The following is an 18,037-nucleotide window of genomic DNA, read 5'->3' as shown; positions in this document are numbered from 1 at the left end:
GAAGTATACTGAACACCTTAGCTTACCTGGAAGTGCGCTGTGCTTGTATTCTAGCTTGTGTTGGGGATTCTTCCTACAATGGAGAAAGCAATAAACGTATCACTGGCTGCTGTGTTCCAAGCTAAATGAGCCCAGACCTCCTTGTTATTTTACAGAAATAGTCACCGTATTATTTTAACTTTCTCAACACCTATTTTAACTGGCTGATTTAGCGTTTAGCTTTGTCAAAGTTGTTGAAAAGTAAATATCCCAAATTAGTATATTTGCTTAAAGAAAAGTCTTATTTAAACAGGAATTGCAAATAAATGTGGTGATAAAACAGAAGCATCTGCTACTTATGGACCTTTCAAAGTGACTCCATAATTGATACTGGAAGCTATCAACCAAGCAAGAAATGCATTCCTGTCTAAGAAGCGTTTTCAGGATAGCCGAGTCAGCTATATACTCCTTCTTGGGTACGAGGCTTTTTAATCACAGAATCACAGACTGGTTGAGGTTGGAAGGGACCTCTGGAGATCATCTAGTCCAACCTCCCTGCTCAAGCAGGGTCCTCTAGAGCATGTTTCCCAGGATCGCATCCAGATACGTTTTGAGTATCTCCAGGGAAGGAAGCTCCACAACCGCTCAGTCACCCTCACAGTCAAGAAGTTTTTCCTCAGGTTCAGATGAAATAGGGGAAATAACATTAACAATGGAAACAGATGGAGGTCAATCCTACTTTCAGATTAGGTGAATGGTGCAATCAAGTAAGTATATGTATTGGACTCATATCAAGTCATTAGTTATCTATAAAATACTTCAAAATGTCACTTTGTTACATATTTACAACTTGCCACTTTAGGATGACAGACTGATGTGTGAGTTCTCTGTCGCTGTAGACAGTAATCAGTTACCTGCCTCCCAGTTCATGTCTAATCCTGCCATTTAAAGAAAACAAAGAAAAAGGAAAAAAAAAGAAAAAACCTAAATATGTTCCACAAACCTAGATTCTTCAATTCTTTCCCAGATTCATACAAAGAAAGACTTCTGTGCTAGTCTGGACATCAAAAACAACAGGCAGGGAAGCGTTAGATTTCCCTCCCTACACTTTGATGTGCAGTGCATTCTTTATCCTCAAAATCCCACAACATGTTCACAAACCTAAAAATTGCACAACACTCTAAAATAAACTGATTTTAATACCAAAATAAATAAGATAGGAAAAGTGCCCACACAAGGCTGAGCAGAGAACAACATGTGATTTGGCGTTTCCAATAACAAAGAGTATAGAGGCATTAAAACTTTAAGTTAAGCAGACACTTCACAGCAACATTTTCACTTTTCATGACTAAGATTGAGAACAACATCTTACAAGTAAGAAAAGACATAACTATTGCTCAGAAGGCATAGTTATTCTGGATGTAGCAAACAGAAAAATCGATGAACAAAACTCATCTTGGGTTTGCAACATTACTACTTATTACTCAGATAATTCCAATGTTACATTCTGTGGTGCAGCAAATTTCAGCAGCTTTCAAATACGACATTTGACTGAGACTTAGGAACTGTAGAACAAACTTGGACTGCAGAAAAGCAGCAGAGTAAAGAATCAGATCTCATACCATTTTTATGAAGGAAAAGCCATGTAGGTAACAAGAGGAAAATTTGTTTCCAGAATCCTATGCCCACCACAGATAATGAAGATGTCACCTGCAACTAAGTATTAAATTCACGGCAATCGAGCATGAGCTTAAAAGACTGCACTCTAGATAGAAGACAAGTTATAAATGAGTTCTTGGTTTATGTCAATTCATATACCCCAGTGTGAAACCAGTTTGCACAAAACCTTACACAGAAGCATACAAATCATTTTTTCAAATCTCTGTGTAGAAGAATTTGAGAAGTGCTTTCTACTTATTATACACCAGGGACATAAACACTGGTGTTTGTAAACTGAGTCACTTCGGTATAACACAGTTCGTATCTTAACAGCAGCTTTGTTAATGACTTGGATGAAAAATTTAGTTAGTATTTCACGTAGCTGAATCGCAATAGGAAAACATGCAAACTGGACTGAAGTACTATATAGCTATTACTATACTTATCAGCTACTACTTGACAAAAAGCATGTAGCTGCAGTTATAAACAGAAGCTCAGCATACCATTGCAAAAACTGTTCTAAGTCTTTCCACACACTACATAGGGCGCTTCGCAAAATATCACTCTGAATCCACACAAATTTAGGGGTTGTATTACCCAAGCCTTTTAATGGATCTGATCTTTAGTCCAATTCACATGCTAGTTGTACCTGTCCCTTTCAGGTTAGACCTGAAAGATGAGTATTCTGAGCAGTCCCTGCTTTTCACCCCACAAGGAGAACAGGCACTGAACAGCAACAAAAGGAATTTCCTGTTTCAGTGCTTTACTACTACCATCAACATCATACCACTTGATCCTAACTCAAGGCTTAGTGTTTGAATCGTTTATTCTCTCAGTTACGTTTACTTCAAATATCAGCCAATAGATAAAGGCAGCAAAGAGGCTATGAAGACTCTTCAAATTGTATATTACTTAGAGACTTAGTTTAAAGAACTATCATTGCTTCATGGCTGCCTCCTTTCCCCTACCCCCAAAAAATTAAAAAATGATCAAGTTATACTGCGTGGAGATTGTCTCCTGGAAGGACGGACAGTTTTGGTTTTGGATTAATTATCCACTCTACTCCTTAAAAGTATGTTGGGAATTTCATTACTGGCATAAGCACAGATTTCTCATCCTAAAGATGTTTATAGTTATTTTGCAAGAGAGAAAACATTTTTTGCATTAACTAAATATATGTGAATTTAAAAACAACAAAAAAAATGCTCTCCTCATTCTGTCACCTTTCATTTGAGAATATGCTGTTTAGAGTTACCCACCTCTGGGAGAGATAGGAGAAACTGTTTCTGCTTAGAGGCAAGCTGTATTAACAGCAGCTGTTAGTATTAATATGCTCACACAGAAATGCTGCTTCCTCAAAATATATGCTTTTGTCCATTGTATCAGCTACACATCAGCCATTAAGCTCTGCTAAATAAAAGTCTAAACATCTAGACACTGAGCAACAAAACGGAATAAGACAACCTTCTTCAGAAAACTGATAGTGCTGGAAACTTGATAAAAGAAACTGCACCGCTGTCAATCATAAATTAGATTTGATTGCTAATCAATTTTTAAAGTGTTATTTGAATTTGGTATGTTATTCTAATCTAAACACTGATTAAAATATAGCCTTTTTGTATAAAATCTCATCAAATATTTAATAAAACTTGAAAATAAGCACAATATATCAAGAACATATAACAATAACTATTTATAATTTATATAAAAGTAACTTCATGCAAATTTCAAAGTAAAGTTCATATACTTTTTGTAAAGTTTATATCAGCTTTACTTTAAAAAGTATACAACTATTTACAGTTTTATATAAAGAGAATAGCATTTTGTCAGGTGAAAAAGTGAAAAAGGGTTGATCTCAGAGTCTCTAAACAGGTTCCAGAAGTCAAGCTTTCACATGTTAGCTGAAATTACTCACAAACACTTTGCAAGACTGGTACTTTAAAGGCAGCAGTCCATCCACAGTAAATTTTAGAAGGCAATGAGACATAAAAAAGGGCCATAATGATATGCTATACTAAAGATTTAACATCAAGAATTACCCATTACTCCATTCTCACTTCATAACTCCATGGGAAAACAGTCTTAGCACATAAATAAGAACAGGGGTTCTTAAGTACAGGGTTTTTTACCTATAGCAAGTAGTTCCATAAGGACATTCAGGCCGGTCATCGCTGTCGGGTTGCGTTACGACGTCCATCTCATGATAATCATCGTCAATAGGGTGACTGAACTGCTGAAAGTGAACGGGATTCTTCCTGTGAAACAAATACATGGCAAGAACTGACTGTTCCATTTATATAGGAGAAGCGGAGCAAAGAAAGGAATTTGACTTATTTCTCTGTAGTTACATAAAAAGTAACCTTTAACGCTTAACTTTATGCAAAATCTAAGACCCAATTCCAGGACAAACAGAAGAAGAGTTTTCTGTTTGAGCATGTTACAAAGGAAATTAGAACAGGAATTTTCCTATCAGCCTTCCGTTTTAAATTTCAGACATCGAATATACTCTATTACTGCTTTATCAGACCTTCAAATACTGGCATGTTGTTTCAAAAGCAGCAGTTTCCTGGATACTACATTGATTCTGTTGCCTAGTTTACCTCAGCCACCGTGGCAGTTTGTTATTTGAAATATCCCATTCCAGCCTGAGCAATGACTACCTGAAGTTGCATCATACAGCAGAACAGCTCAGCCCATCTTTGAAGTCCTACCAACGTCAGGGACACGAGCACTCTCCTAGTATGCCCAGCTTTTTGATCTACAGCACTGATGCAGTCCAAACAAAAGATGTGCAAGTAGGGAATACAAATATATGCATCACTGAAAAACATTTTAACCATTTCTAATCAATCGATTTGTATGCACATGACAGAGGACAAGGCAGCTATAACAACAGGACTTAGGGAACAGTTTTATAAAACCTTGGTAATGGTGTTAAGTAGAACAAAGACAAAATGTGCTGCGGCTTCAGAAGTTCACGTGCTAGACCAAAACATACTTCAAAAATTATGCCAAAGTGAACATGCTATTACCAAAAGAAAATCAGCACTTTTCCATAGGATTCCTTTTAGAGACACTTTCTCCGTTCACGACACTTACAAGCAAGGAACATGAGATATTTCAAAAAACAGCATTCAAAAACATCCACAAAATACTTCAGTGAATTACCATACTAGTTTCCACAGTGTATCAATGTGCCTGTGCAAATTACAAAAATAAATTTCATGCCTCAAACAAGAGGAAGGGCAACTTAAAAATATAGGGTAATTATGGCTTTAATTTATTCCTCTTAGAGCTGCATTGCAAAATGCAAAGCCAAAATGATTACTTAAGAGTTATAATTAATTCTACCACCCATCCAGGCCTCCTTTTAGACATCAAAAAAGATCAGAAATTTGGTATTAATACTTTTAACTCAATTTGTCTAGTATCTTTCACTCAAGGTATTCAGAAAGTAAGTTACAGATATACTCAATGAGCTACTTGTCAAAGATGCTGTGTCCCTTGGATCTTTTTACACATGCGACACACTTCACGTCCAGGTCTCTTCCATTATTTTTTGCAAATTGCAGAAAAGGTAAATAAAAATCATTGCAAAGAAATCAATGCAATACAAATCATTGCAAAGTTGTGTTTATCAGTCATTTTAACGTTTTCTCCTATCACAAATTCTCAGAGCATGTCACTTCTCATACCAAATTCAAAATAAATTAACTTGATGCCCTATGGAGCTAACTGCCTGTTATTTTCCATTTAAAATAACTGAGATTAAACTAAATCTTTTTAGAGGCTACTTTATTTGTTTTCTAAAGGCATAAAATTGTCTTATTAGCAATATCAGCAAGGAGCGTAAGCAAGAAGGTAACTCATCTCCATAAAGGGATAACGGAAGTAACTAGTATTCTGTCCAATAATTTTTACATTTATTCCTACATTAAGACACATGTAGCATCATATTCATACCCAGGAAAGAAGGCTGAATAGCTGTCATTTAGCTAACCTATTGCATTTAAACAGATAGTCATTTCTTTCCAAAGACTTAGTTCAAACCTACTTGGACAGCACCAAGAAGTCCTTTTCAGAGAGAGGATAAAAAAAAGGGGAGTGAGGAGGGTGGTTGATGTCAGCCACTCTCCATTAGGCTTTGGGATTCTTGGGGACAACTGATGACACTCCCGAAATTATACATTAGCTGTGAAGCACCTTAAACAGGTACTACTTAAGATGCTCAGGCCTAGTACAAACATCACTTTTTAATCTTACTTTTTCCTGACTAATCCATGCTTATTCCATCTGTTTCTAGGTGCTACATAATGCTAACAAGCAAAATAAACAGAAGCAGAAAAACGCATAGCTTATATTGAGCCAATATCTTCCCCTCTCACAAAAAAACTAAAGCTTACTTGTACACCTCTTCCCTTTTATAAGGGGCCTCATTTGCTTGAGGTTTTTTTTGATTTCTTTACAGATACTAGGGATTTGGGTTTTAAGAGCACCACGTCTGTCACATCAAAACACACCACCATATGAATGAATTCTCCAAAGTGAATTAGTTTCACAACAAAACCTCATTACACAAGAACGTGCTATCCATTTGATCAAAACAAAATTATTGAGCTTTACTTATACAAGGCAACTACCCATTAAAAGTATATTTTATGGATAAAGTTATATAAAAGACTTACATTATCATAAACGTACTTACATTACCTCATCCCACAATATCTACAACCTTGCTCTGCTTTACAGAAACTCTAAAGTTAAGTGTACGCACACTTCATGATGCAGAAGAAAACTGCAAATAATACTGACAATATTACTAAGAGTCAATGAAATCGCCTCAACTAGAATTTGAACATTGCTCAGGGTAGTTTTTCAGTTATCCAGCTACCAAAAGCAACTTAAAGGCTTTTCTAAATCAAGTTTATCTGATTAGATCAGAAGCTTGGGTTACTCCCACCCCTGGCTCTTTTATAATGCCAGAGGCACCCCTAATCTAGACCAACCCTATCATCTCAAGGGACAGATTTTCTCACTACTGAGAAACTAGTAGTGAAGATATAATGGATTATCAGCATTAATTGAATAGCCATAGAATTCAAGTCACAGAATCACAGAATGGTTGAGGTTGGAAGGGACCTCTGGAGATCATCTAGTCCAATACCCCCTGCTCAAGCAGGGTCCTCTAGAGCATGTTTCCCAGGATCACGTCCAGGCAGGTTCTGAATATCTCCAGGGAAGGAGGCTCCACAGCCTCTCTGGGCAACCTGTGTCAGGGCTCTGTCACCCTCACAGTCAAGAAGTTTTTCCTCAGCTTCAGACGGAACTTCCTGTGGTTCAGTTTAGGCCCCTTGCCTCTTGTCCTGTCGCTGGGCACCACGGAGAAGAGCCTGGCCACATCCTCTCGACACCTTCCCTTCAGATACTTGGACACATCGATGAGATCGCCTCTCGGTCTTCTTCTCCAGGCTCAACAGGCCTGGCTCTCGCAGCCTTTCTTCAGAGGAGAGATGCTCCAGTCCCCTCCTCATCTTTGTAGCCCTCCACTGGACTCTCTCCAGTAGTGCCGTGTCTCTCTTGTACTGGGGAGCCCAGAATTGGACACAGTACTCCAGGTGAGGCCTCACCAGGGCTGAGCAGAGGGGCAGGATCACCTCCCTTGACCTGCTGGCAACGCTCTTCCTCAGGCACCCCAAGATATCATTGGCCTTCTTGGCCACAAGGCCACATTGCTGCCTCGTGGTTAACTCGTTGTCCACCACGACTCCCAGGTCCTTCTCTCCAGAGCTGCTTTCCAACAGCTCAGCCCCCCAGCCTGTACTGCTGCATGGGGTTATTCCTGCCTAGGTGCAGGACCCTGCACTTGCCTTTGTGGAGCTTCAGGAGGCTCCTCTCCGCCCAACTCTCCAGCCTGACCAGGTCCCTCTGAATGGCAGCACAGTCTCCTGGGGTGCCAGCCACTCCCCCCAGTTTAGTATCATCAGCAAGCTTGCTGAGGGTGTGCTCTGCCCCTTCATCCAGGTCATCGAAGACTACACTGAACAAGACTGGAGCCAGGACTGACCCCTGGGGGACACCGCGAGCTACAGGCCTCCAACTAGACTCTGCGCCACTCACCACAACCCTCGGAGCTCGGCCATCCAGCCCGTTCTCAAGCCACCCCGCCGTCCACTCATCCAACCCACACTTCCTGAGCTTACCTAGGAGGATGTGATGGGAGACGGTGTCAAAAGCCTTGCGGAACTCCAGGGAGACAACATCCACTGCTCTGCCCTCAGCTACCCAGCCAGTCATTCCAGCAGAGAAGGCCGTCAGAGTGGTCAAGCACGATTTCCCCTTGGGTGAATCCATGCTGACTACTCCTGATCCCCTTCTTGTCCTCCACATGCTTAGAGATGACCTCCAGGAGGAGCTGCTCCATCACCTTTCCAGGGATGGAGGTGAGGCTGACAGGCCTGGAGTTCCCTGGCTCCTCCTTCTTGCCCCTTTTGAAGACTGCCGTGACATTGGCTTTCTTCCAGTCCTCAGGCACCTCTCCTGATCTCCAGGACCTTTCCAAGATGACGGAGAGTGGCCTAGCAATAACATCCCATCAGCTCCCTCAGTACTTGCAATTGCGTCCCATCAGGGCCCACGGATTTGTGGATGTCAAGTTTGCACAAGAGATCTCTACCCTGATCCTCCTCCACCAAGGCAGAGTCTTCCTTTCTCCAGACTTCCTCTCTGGTCCCCAGGGTCTGGAATTCCTGAGGGCTGGCCTTAGCAGTGAAGACGGAAGCAAAGGTGGCATTCAATAACTCTGCCTTCTCTGTATCCTTCGTTACCAGGGCACCCGCCCCGTTCAGCAGCAGTGGGCGCACATTTTCCCTAGTCTTCCTTTTGCTACTGATGTATTTGAAGAAGTCTAGAGTTATGCTGTAATTGTGTGTGTTTACTACTTTGAAATTCTAAAATTCTAAATCAGACTAACACAAGAGAATAAAATTGTGGACAAAAAACGTGTTTACAGCTTGACAGATCACAGTTCATGTACATCACATCCCTTTTATGTAATTTTAGAAAAAGAGGATTGGGTTTTGTCTTTTTATTTTTATTCTCTATTCTTCCAACTTGGGAAAACCAAGTAACAAGACAAAAAAAGTGGAATAGACAGTATTCAAACAGTATTGACAAGTTCCCTTGTCAATAAACATGGCCAGATATAATGTACACAGAGCATTTTGTCTCTTGATGATAACAGAAGTTTGTTTCAACTTTGCAAGTCTTCAGGCTGGCCCAGAAGCAAAATCTGATACTGAAATATGAGGACAAAAAGATTCCCTGGAAGAAGATTCTGACATCAAGCTCACTCCTTTCCAAAGCAGTGCTTCTGGATTCAGAAGTGAGAAATTCGACCTATGAGTTACAAAATTAGTTCCTAAATGTTTAAGATATTTGTCAGAGAAATCTAATAAAATTAATAGACCTGGCATTCAATCTTCAGTCTGTGCAATTTTTATAGACATCTTGGTCATGTACCATAGTACCCAGAAAAAATATATCTATTAATAGGAGTTTACAAAATAAAGAATAGAACTCTTAAGAGCAGTTAGTTAATGCATAAGTGAAATTTTATGCATAAGAAATATTCTTGACTGGAGAGTATTCACTAAGTCTGAGGCTTGTACAGAGATTTTCCTCACCTAAGAAGAATTTCAAGGAAACACTACGGTTACCAGAGCAGTACCCATTTAAGATGCAGATCCCTATAGTGTGTTTTGTTAGATGATTCCTTTCAAAGGCAAATGCAATGAATGAGAGAGAAACCAATTCCCTAACTCAGGAGAGCACTCAAAGCAGCTCCTTTTCCTTGGAGCTCCTAAAACTGTTTTCTGCTGGAGATGATGCTACACCAAAAAACATTAAATACACTGCAAACTAGCTCCTTAGAAACATCTATTCATGTCATAGTTAAGTATGTTTTGCTAAATACACGAGCAACTGAAGCGATTTGATTTACTCTAATGTAGTCATCCCACAGATGCAGCAAGACTGCTAGTGGTTATATATTGAAAGTAAATTTTAAACATTAGCTATGAGTACAAAGTTATTTATCTTGCTGCAGAAAACTTCCTGAAGCTCAGAGCTGATATTTTCAATACTTCATATTTACAAGCTCCTCCACAGAATAAGATGTTCTACTATGTATTATTTTATAGCATTCTTTTTTTGAAAAACAATGCTTGCTGAAACTATTGCTGCCAAAAATCTGTTTTAGAATAAAGATCTAAGAACAGATGTGCTCATGCAGAACACTGATAACAAAAAATATGTTCTTTACAACCAAGATTCCTTCCCTGAAAAGTTTTTAAAAATTTCATCATGAGTGATCAATTCTAAGTTAAGTAAAAATCATGACATAATTCAATAACTAAATGAACTAAATTCACCTCATGGTGAATTGAGGGGCTTAGGACATGGAAGAAAAAGTGCTCTTTGCTCGCAGTATTACCAAGGAAGCAGACCAGATAAGGGCTAACATGGAGATTGCCATGTTCTATTTTGGGGGAGGGAGTGGACGCTAAACCAGAAAACCGGACTGGTCAAGTTATAATAATAATAATAATAGATAATTTAGGGATGACATAACAAATTTTAAATATTCAGTTCACAAAGCATGCAATTACTTCAATAAATACAAATTATCTTATTCTTTAAGAATGTTTCATTTGTTAATAAAACAAGCCCACAGCATCTACACTGGGCATTGCAACTATTTACATCTTTCTCCTTACTGGTATCACTACTTGGCTGGTACAAGCAGGTTTGTTGATTTCTTTGCTTTTTAATGGACCTCCATTTCTTATTTCCTACAAAATTTCATCTTTTGATTTGCTGAAGTACTTCATCGCTTGTTTAGGTTATATTAGTAACAAGCAAGATCTCCTGGTTCCTCCTTTTATACTTCAAAAAATCTTGTTATGTCCTTTGTTTCTTAGCAGTCTTCTGCTTATCAAAAGATTTTATTTTAATAAAAAAATTGTAATGACTTTACCATTTCCTCTTCCATGTGCTAATAAATCATTTCTTAATAATATGCTAGATTAAGCTAGTTTTAATTTTGCTTTACCTGTAACAGCCTGTTCCATACATGCAAGGTGCCCTCTTATGCTTGATCTGTTTGGAGCTTTCTGAAGTATCTATGCTTCCAGTTGAATCAGAAATTTCAGTCTTGTAATCCAAATTTGCACGAGGCTCATGAGTTCCTTCCTCGGCACCATAATACGGAAAAGTCCTGCCCCAGTGAGCTTGCTGGCTGCTAGAACCAGTAATCTGTTCTTTCTTTTCTGTTTCCTCAATTCTACTCATTTTACTGCAGATCTGACCTGCTGCTTTAGATCTTTTATTATGCAGCTGCCTATCAGTTTTTTCCATAGAACTTCCAGGTTTTTTTGTTTCAGTCTTGCCATTTCCTTCCAAGTTTCTCATGGTACTCTCAAGAGGAAATCCAGATGTATTCTGTGGAACAAGGTTACATTTTGAAGGACCTGAAAATTTACATACTTCAGAACTAAAAGCATTAAGGTCAAACTCTGCCACTTCTCATCATCCAGTTTTCAAAATCTTCTCTACCTTTCACAAATTAGCTGCTAAATACAGTTGCTGAATGAAAGGTTTGTTAAAACATACACGTAGAACAAAGGAAAATTTATCCCTGAGGCTCCTGTTTTCTGCCTCTGTTCCCTCACAACATACATAAGCTCTTCTCCCACCCCACCACGACAGTTGGTGAATAATCTAAGGATTTCTTTGAGAGCACTGCTCCTTAAAAATGAGTGTAGGTTTTACATGTGAAGATATGGTAGACTCTAGAAGAACATATATTCCTGTAAAAGAATAAATTTCAATCCCTTAAGTACCAAGATATATGGGAGACAATAGAATCAGTATTTATATACCTTGAGCTTAACCCCACCTCTCATGCATCTTAAATGCTTTCGCTCAGAACTCTGTCTAAACTAATAGATAAAACTGTTTGTCAGGATATACTGTCAAGCAAAGATTTCACTTTTGACAAATCCTGCATTTTAAAGTTTTGGAATATATGCACACTTAAAATGAAAGATACATATATGCCTTAGAAAAAGGATATGAGATAACATAACCAAAGCAAAAGCATTAAACAGATAACCAGGACATTGTCTGGAAGCATACAAATATTGAAGGCTGAACTACTTTGATACACTACAGAACAATTCAAGGTCCATACTCGCTACAGTTTATTATGTGAAGGATCTCCTCCAGCAAGTTGATCCTCAGTTTACCCTGATGTATTCGGAAGCATTTGGAAAAAAAAAAACAAAAAACAAAAACAGTGGGTGGTTTCCTGTTTGATTTGGCTGCTTTAAACATGGGACTAACAAAACATTAACCAAAACCAGAGACAATTATATTTGAGCAGCAAGATGATTAAGAACAGGCAAATTCAGCATTAACATAAAATGACCCTGACAACAGCATACTTAGTAAGTCAACTCAGAGACAGAGAAGACTCCATTATCTGAGACTCCCAAAAAAGACTGGGCAAACAACTACAGTTGCAAGAAGAATGCCTACATTTTTTTTTCTTAATTTGCCTCTCCTTCTTGTGACTCTACTTCATACTTTTAATCTATCCCATTGCCTATATTATATAATGAGAGTAAACATTTTCAATCTTATTATCAGGACTAATTTTTAAAAGGGATTGTACTTGGGCAAAACCACAAACAGCTCCAACTATTCCCACTGCTTATAAAGTGTATATGACTCCACTGCCACCTTGCGGCTGGCTGTTGCTTAGATGAATTAAGATTCTTTTTACTTCTTTCCCTACAATAGATTTTTCCAATCATCTCAAATATAACAGCAGTAAAGTGATTTTGAGTTTGACATCAAAACTTCATTCTTTTACAGCTTTCTATGAATATTAACTTTGCTTACACTAACAGATGATTTTTCCTGAGAAGTTCTGAAGATACTTTCTTAAATTGTTTGAGATAAAAATGGTTTATGAAATTATTTAATAGGAGGAAAATAAGTAAGGTTTTATACTTTGAAATTGTAAAATAAAATATTTACATAGTCTCTCACCTTATAATCTGACTAAGAGAAAATAATGCTGCAGCTAGAGTTAATGTATCTTTTCAACAACAGAGCTCACTGCTCAGAACACCTTTAAAAATTAAAAGGCACTACTACTATGTTACATCAAGCTACCCTGGAGGGTAGGCTCTCTATTAAGAGATCATTTCAATTAAAGATTTAAATAAGATTTTTTAAAAGTGATGATAGTTTGCACTGTCAAAACTGATTAAATAGCATGCTAAAGTATTTCATCAGATCCATAATATGAATGAAAATTTTAATGTTGGAGATTAGAAGCTCCCCTACAGGTTATTCATTTAAAAAAACAAACCAACCAACCCACCCACATAATTCAATGCAAGTCTCAGTTTGTTCTCACCAGAACATGCTTTTGTTTGTCACTGATAATGGTCCTTGTCTTTTCATTATTAGCAGAGCGTTACCAGTAAGCATATAACTGCCTATAATGCAGGCTTACTTTGAAGACACACAGACACATTGATCAGCTGGACGGAAGTGTCTATTGACTCACTACCATGGACCACTCTTGATTTCAGATAACTTTTTTTTTCTTTCCTTTTTTTGGCTCAGATTTTTAAACACAGGCATGGCCACACTCCCTGCTATCTTTCTTCAAAACATAGCAGTTGCTAACCTATATACTGTAATTTTCCGATCATAAAACCTAACCAGCTAGAATGCTACTAGGTTGGGCAAAATCCAGAGTTGCATTACATCAGTTTCATACCATCATCTATCCCTGGAAAAGGCTCTCGGGAAAAGAAACCACACATCAAGCCATTCCTAATAGCTCACTGTAAACAAGAGCAACATCCTGTAGAACATTCAGGATTTAAATTCCAGGTCCCATGAAGGAAGTACAGAAAACCACCAACAATTCTCAGAAGTGTTCCAGGATCCTTCCTGCAGAGCTGTTTAAGGGAGCTGGCATTTCAAAACAATCACTTGAACATAACAGATTACATACGGAACACATGGTTAATTCCAGACCCAACCTTAAACTACGGCATTGCCAACTACATTCATATTTCTTGAGATAACACAGTTTTGCCATGAGCAAAACCAATTACCTGAGAGGAACGGACAGTGATGGAATGACAGCCCTTTTTCCCTTGATACTGCTCTTCATCTTTACAATCCTCTGTCATTTCTTCAGAAGTTAATCTTTTTCTCTTCTGCACACTTATTTCTATTTTTAATGATTCTATATTACTTCCTCCCTTTCCTTGGTCTCTTTTCATTCCACCACCTTTAGGAGAAAAATGAAAGGGTACTTTTGAAATGCAATTTTTACAGTGAAATCCTGATCACATTAGAAATCTAAAGCTTTCTAAGATACAGGAACAGGTGAAAAAATATCCTAAGCAGAACACTGGGCAAAAAGCATGAGAGATGGCAGTAGTTGTTCACGTTCTGTTTCGGTAACGCATTTATCATTTCCTTTCCTCTCAATCAGAATCTGTTCATGGGAGTTACAACTGTATGTTTTAGACTGAAACAGATGTTTGAGAGGAAATTTGAGGAAAAAAAATAGGTATATGACAAAGGATATTTGTCATAGACTGTCATATAGTCTATTTGATATAGACTGACCCTATGACTGATAAATTATCAATTACACAATAGCAGCTAATCAAGTAAGTGAAATAGCCAAGGTTTTTGTTTGTTTGTTTGTTTTTTTGATACAAACCTTACATGTAACTGTCACTTAGGTCTACCCATTTATACACACAAATGTAAAGCATGACATAACAGAATCAGGGTATATCTACTCGCCTACTCAACCACATCCTATTTGACCATGTAATCAGCCAATAACTGATGGAAAGATGGAGAAAACGATTCCGCTTCAGGAATCATGCTCTCTGTACTGAAGTATCTTCTCGATATATAGACGCTATTTTTATTATAGCTCCATCTGCTACAAAATGCATTCATAAGGAAGATACTTGCTGCTATTTTATACAACTTCAACAATTCTTCCCTTTGAAAAATAAAGGCATCACAAAGACGTTTGAGGGAAGCAAGGAATTTTTCCACATTTTAATGTCAGGCCTCAAAACAACAAATCAGCACTCCCTTTCCAGGAGAAAGACAAACAGGAATAGGAAAAAAAATAAAAAGCCTTTTAGTTCTACTTTTTTACCTTTCCTTGCAATACCACTCTAAAAAAAATGCAAACCATTTCACAACTCTAAGATATTTAACATTTGCTGAAGAGATTGGTTACTTTATTAAAAATAGCCTCTTGTAAGTTGGAATTATCTCATATAAATAATTGTTAAACAGGTCCAACGGTGTTCTTACATATCTCTAACCTCAAGGTCAGGCTTGAAAGAAAGAGAAAGGGGAGAGAAGAAAGGGGGAGGGTTAGAAGAGATATGTACCACATTTATTTTACAATAGCATAAGAGATAAATAAGTAAGGAGATAAAGGTTAACAGGAGCAAAACAACCTTCTTTTCACATTCTTAGTCAGTCCTACTAGAAATAAGAGCAATCGCTGAGTATGTTACACAGTGAATTAATTCCACTTGACCTGCCTAAAAAAATGGGGTAGGATCAGAAACAGATCTCCCTGTGTACCAACAGCTTAGCAAGAGAACAGAGAAGCTCAGGTCTACAAACACCTTAAGACGGCAGCTATGACCAGAGAGACAAGCAGTGTGGAGAGCACTGTCTTAAGGAGATGCAAAGATAAAAAATAACTCACTCACTCCCTCTCCCTCCCTTTCTTTCTCTCTCTCCTCCCTTCCAACCCTCCCCTTCTACCTTCCACTCCTCCTCCTCTCCTCTCTTTTTCCCACTTCTTTAGCTCTCCAATTCCATCAATAATACTCATTAGAGCCAAAATATATTGTGATAAGATTGTCAAAGAATGTCTAACAGTAGTTTTACATTCTGTTATAAGCTCCCAGGACCAAAGCTGGACATGCTAGAAAATATTCCTGGAGTTGTGCCAACATGGCATCCTTGTCTCTTCCTGATACAGACTAAGCACAATATTCCACTGCTGCTGCTGTTGATAAAGAGCTGTAGACGTTTATCATACATTCAGCAACTTCCTTTTGTAGGCAAGATGGGAAGGAATGCAATACTATTTTAGTCTTTTTAGTCTCATTTTGGTAAGAGACAAGTATACTGCAACAAATTGCTCCTAGAAAAAAAACTTTTGAACAGTGTTCCAATATGATTCAGCTACAGTTTAAAAAAAACACACACACAGACAAACCCTCTGCACAACACCTCTAACACCTGTGGAATTGGAAGAACCTAATTTAAAAGGGGCAGTACATCAGGGACTTAAAAGTGGAGGATGCTTGGAATTAAGCATACAGAAACTGCCTAGAATTTACATCCCAAGCAAAATAGGAGAGTTTATGGGAAAGGGCTCAAGAACATCAGATGGTCAGCAGTCCAAAAAGAGTAAGAGCTGGCATAAAAAAAAAAAAAAAAACAACAGAAAGAAGAACCATCTGATCAGAAAGAACTGTATAATGCCCATATGACTGATGACAAAGGAGACAACAGAAGTCAGCCTGTGTCACCTGCCAGGCCTAAAATGTGGAGAGAGAAGTAATAAATGAATACTTTCTACCATCACAATTATAATTTAAGAAAAAGGAGATCAAACCAGAGAAATGTATATTGGTATGCAACAGTGTTGCACTGCACTGCAAACCTACCTTTTTTCATTTCACGGTCAGAAAGCCTCTGAACCATAAAGTCTCCTTCCAGCATCCAAGATGGAAGCACTCTCTTTCTTTGAATAGACTTTGACTGTTCGTTTTCACGATCATCAGAAGGAGGCACCTGAAACTGTATTTACTGCTTAGTACCTTTTTCCAGTCATAGAAGAGGGGGAAAAAACCTAGAACACAACTTTGCTCAGTTACGTCCTTCAGACACAGCCTGGATTACTTTCAAGGGGGTGCCAGTTACCTGAAAATTGTCACTGTTTCTACTCGTTCAGAAAAAATAACATTTATAGAAGCCTTCATTCAACAGAGAACTCCTTAGCCCTTTGGAATAAATACGTAAGAGATGACAATCTAAAACTTTCACAGAACAGCTTTGCCAGTATCTTGCTGTACAGTTTGCATATATAGAGATAGCAAAAAGAGCGAGTTTAACATGAACAAATGCCTATTTGTCAAAAAGCAGAGAAGTCTTGCCAGCATTCTTTCAATTCCTCTGTTAAGAAACCATACTCTAAATCTTGTCTGGAAAAATAAACTGAATAAACCAAACTCATGTCTAGTACATGCTTATTTACAGGGAGCAATACTGTACGTTTGAATCTCTATTTATTAAGTGGTAAAGATCTCACCTACGGTAAAGGCTCAGATTTTGCTTACTGCATTTAGTCAATATCTACAGTGCAATCATGCTGTCCAGCGTGTCCCTTCTAGCCCTATATTGCTGGAAACACAACAGAAGATTAAAGAAAAATCCCACTGGCTACAAATACTAGTTATCTAGACCGCCTGAAAAATGGCTATTTTACTCAGCAAGAGTAAGAGAACAAAAACCACTTACTTTGAAAACTCTGTTCTGCTGGCTCCCAGGGCAAAACAGGAGGGTTATCTATCTGTTTTATTAAACTGATCTATTTATCTGTTATTTATTCTTATGGGTCTTGACAACACAACTCTATCACAGCTGTACGATTTAAAAGAAATAGGTTGCTAGTACACTACAAACAGATATTACTGAAAGCCAGCACAAGGCATCTATAGGTTAGCTGCAATGTCTCCAAGTAGAAATGTCAGAGGCTTTTAGGCTGGCTGAAAGAAGAGTCACTCATTCCTCCAGGCCCTCACAGATACTTATGGGGCAGCTCCTGATACACACCAGAGACCAGAACTGGATGTTGTTTTGCAGTGCTGAACTCATCTACAGTACTGTAAGCTCAAAATATTCACAGAATCACAGAATCGTTTAGGTTGGAAGGGGCCTCTGGAGATCATCTAGTCCAACCTCCCTGCTCCAGCAGGGTCACCTAGAGCATATTGCCCAGGATCACATCCAGACGGGTTTTGAATATCTACATATTCATGTAACAACAGCAATTTTCACATATTCCCGAGAACAAGTTACCATAATAATAATAAACATAAGTACACAATAGAAATATATGTATAGACTTGTATAAAACACAATCCAAATCAATACAAATACGATATTTTGAGCAAACAACTTTGCTTTTTTCAGAGCTTGCCTCTCAGGAAAAAAAGAAAGGTTTAGAATATACAACACCTTTACTTAACTT

The 18,037-nt window shown here is 38.1% G+C and overlaps 1 protein-coding gene across 7 annotated transcripts in view; it reads right to left on the bottom strand.

The window, feature by feature from the left end:
- The window catches only part of APLF (aprataxin and PNKP like factor), a 36,586-nt gene that overhangs the window by 10,578 nt on the left and 7,971 nt on the right, over nt 1–18,037 (bottom strand). For 6 of the 7 annotated variants that reach the window (XM_068940750.1, XM_068940753.1, XM_068940752.1 and 3 more), the window contains 5 exons: nt 16,452–16,584; nt 13,836–14,014; nt 10,748–11,136; nt 3,768–3,893; nt 27–73 (listed from right to left, as the gene is read on the bottom strand). In XM_068940750.1, coding sequence (XP_068796851.1) covers nt 27–73; nt 3,768–3,893; nt 10,748–11,136; nt 13,836–14,014; nt 16,452–16,584 — 874 coding nt within the window. The remainder of the gene's footprint in view (nt 1–26; nt 74–3,767; nt 3,894–10,747; nt 11,137–13,835; nt 14,015–16,451; nt 16,585–18,037) is intronic. The other variant, XM_068940756.1, reaches the window with a different exon arrangement.

This window comes from Struthio camelus, chromosome 3 (assembly GCF_040807025.1).
Source record: "Struthio camelus isolate bStrCam1 chromosome 3, bStrCam1.hap1, whole genome shotgun sequence".
Classification (NCBI taxonomy): domain Eukaryota; kingdom Metazoa; phylum Chordata; class Aves; order Struthioniformes; family Struthionidae; genus Struthio; species Struthio camelus.
The sequence above is the reverse complement of the archived record's forward strand: the minus strand, read 5'-3'. Positions and strand labels throughout refer to the sequence as shown.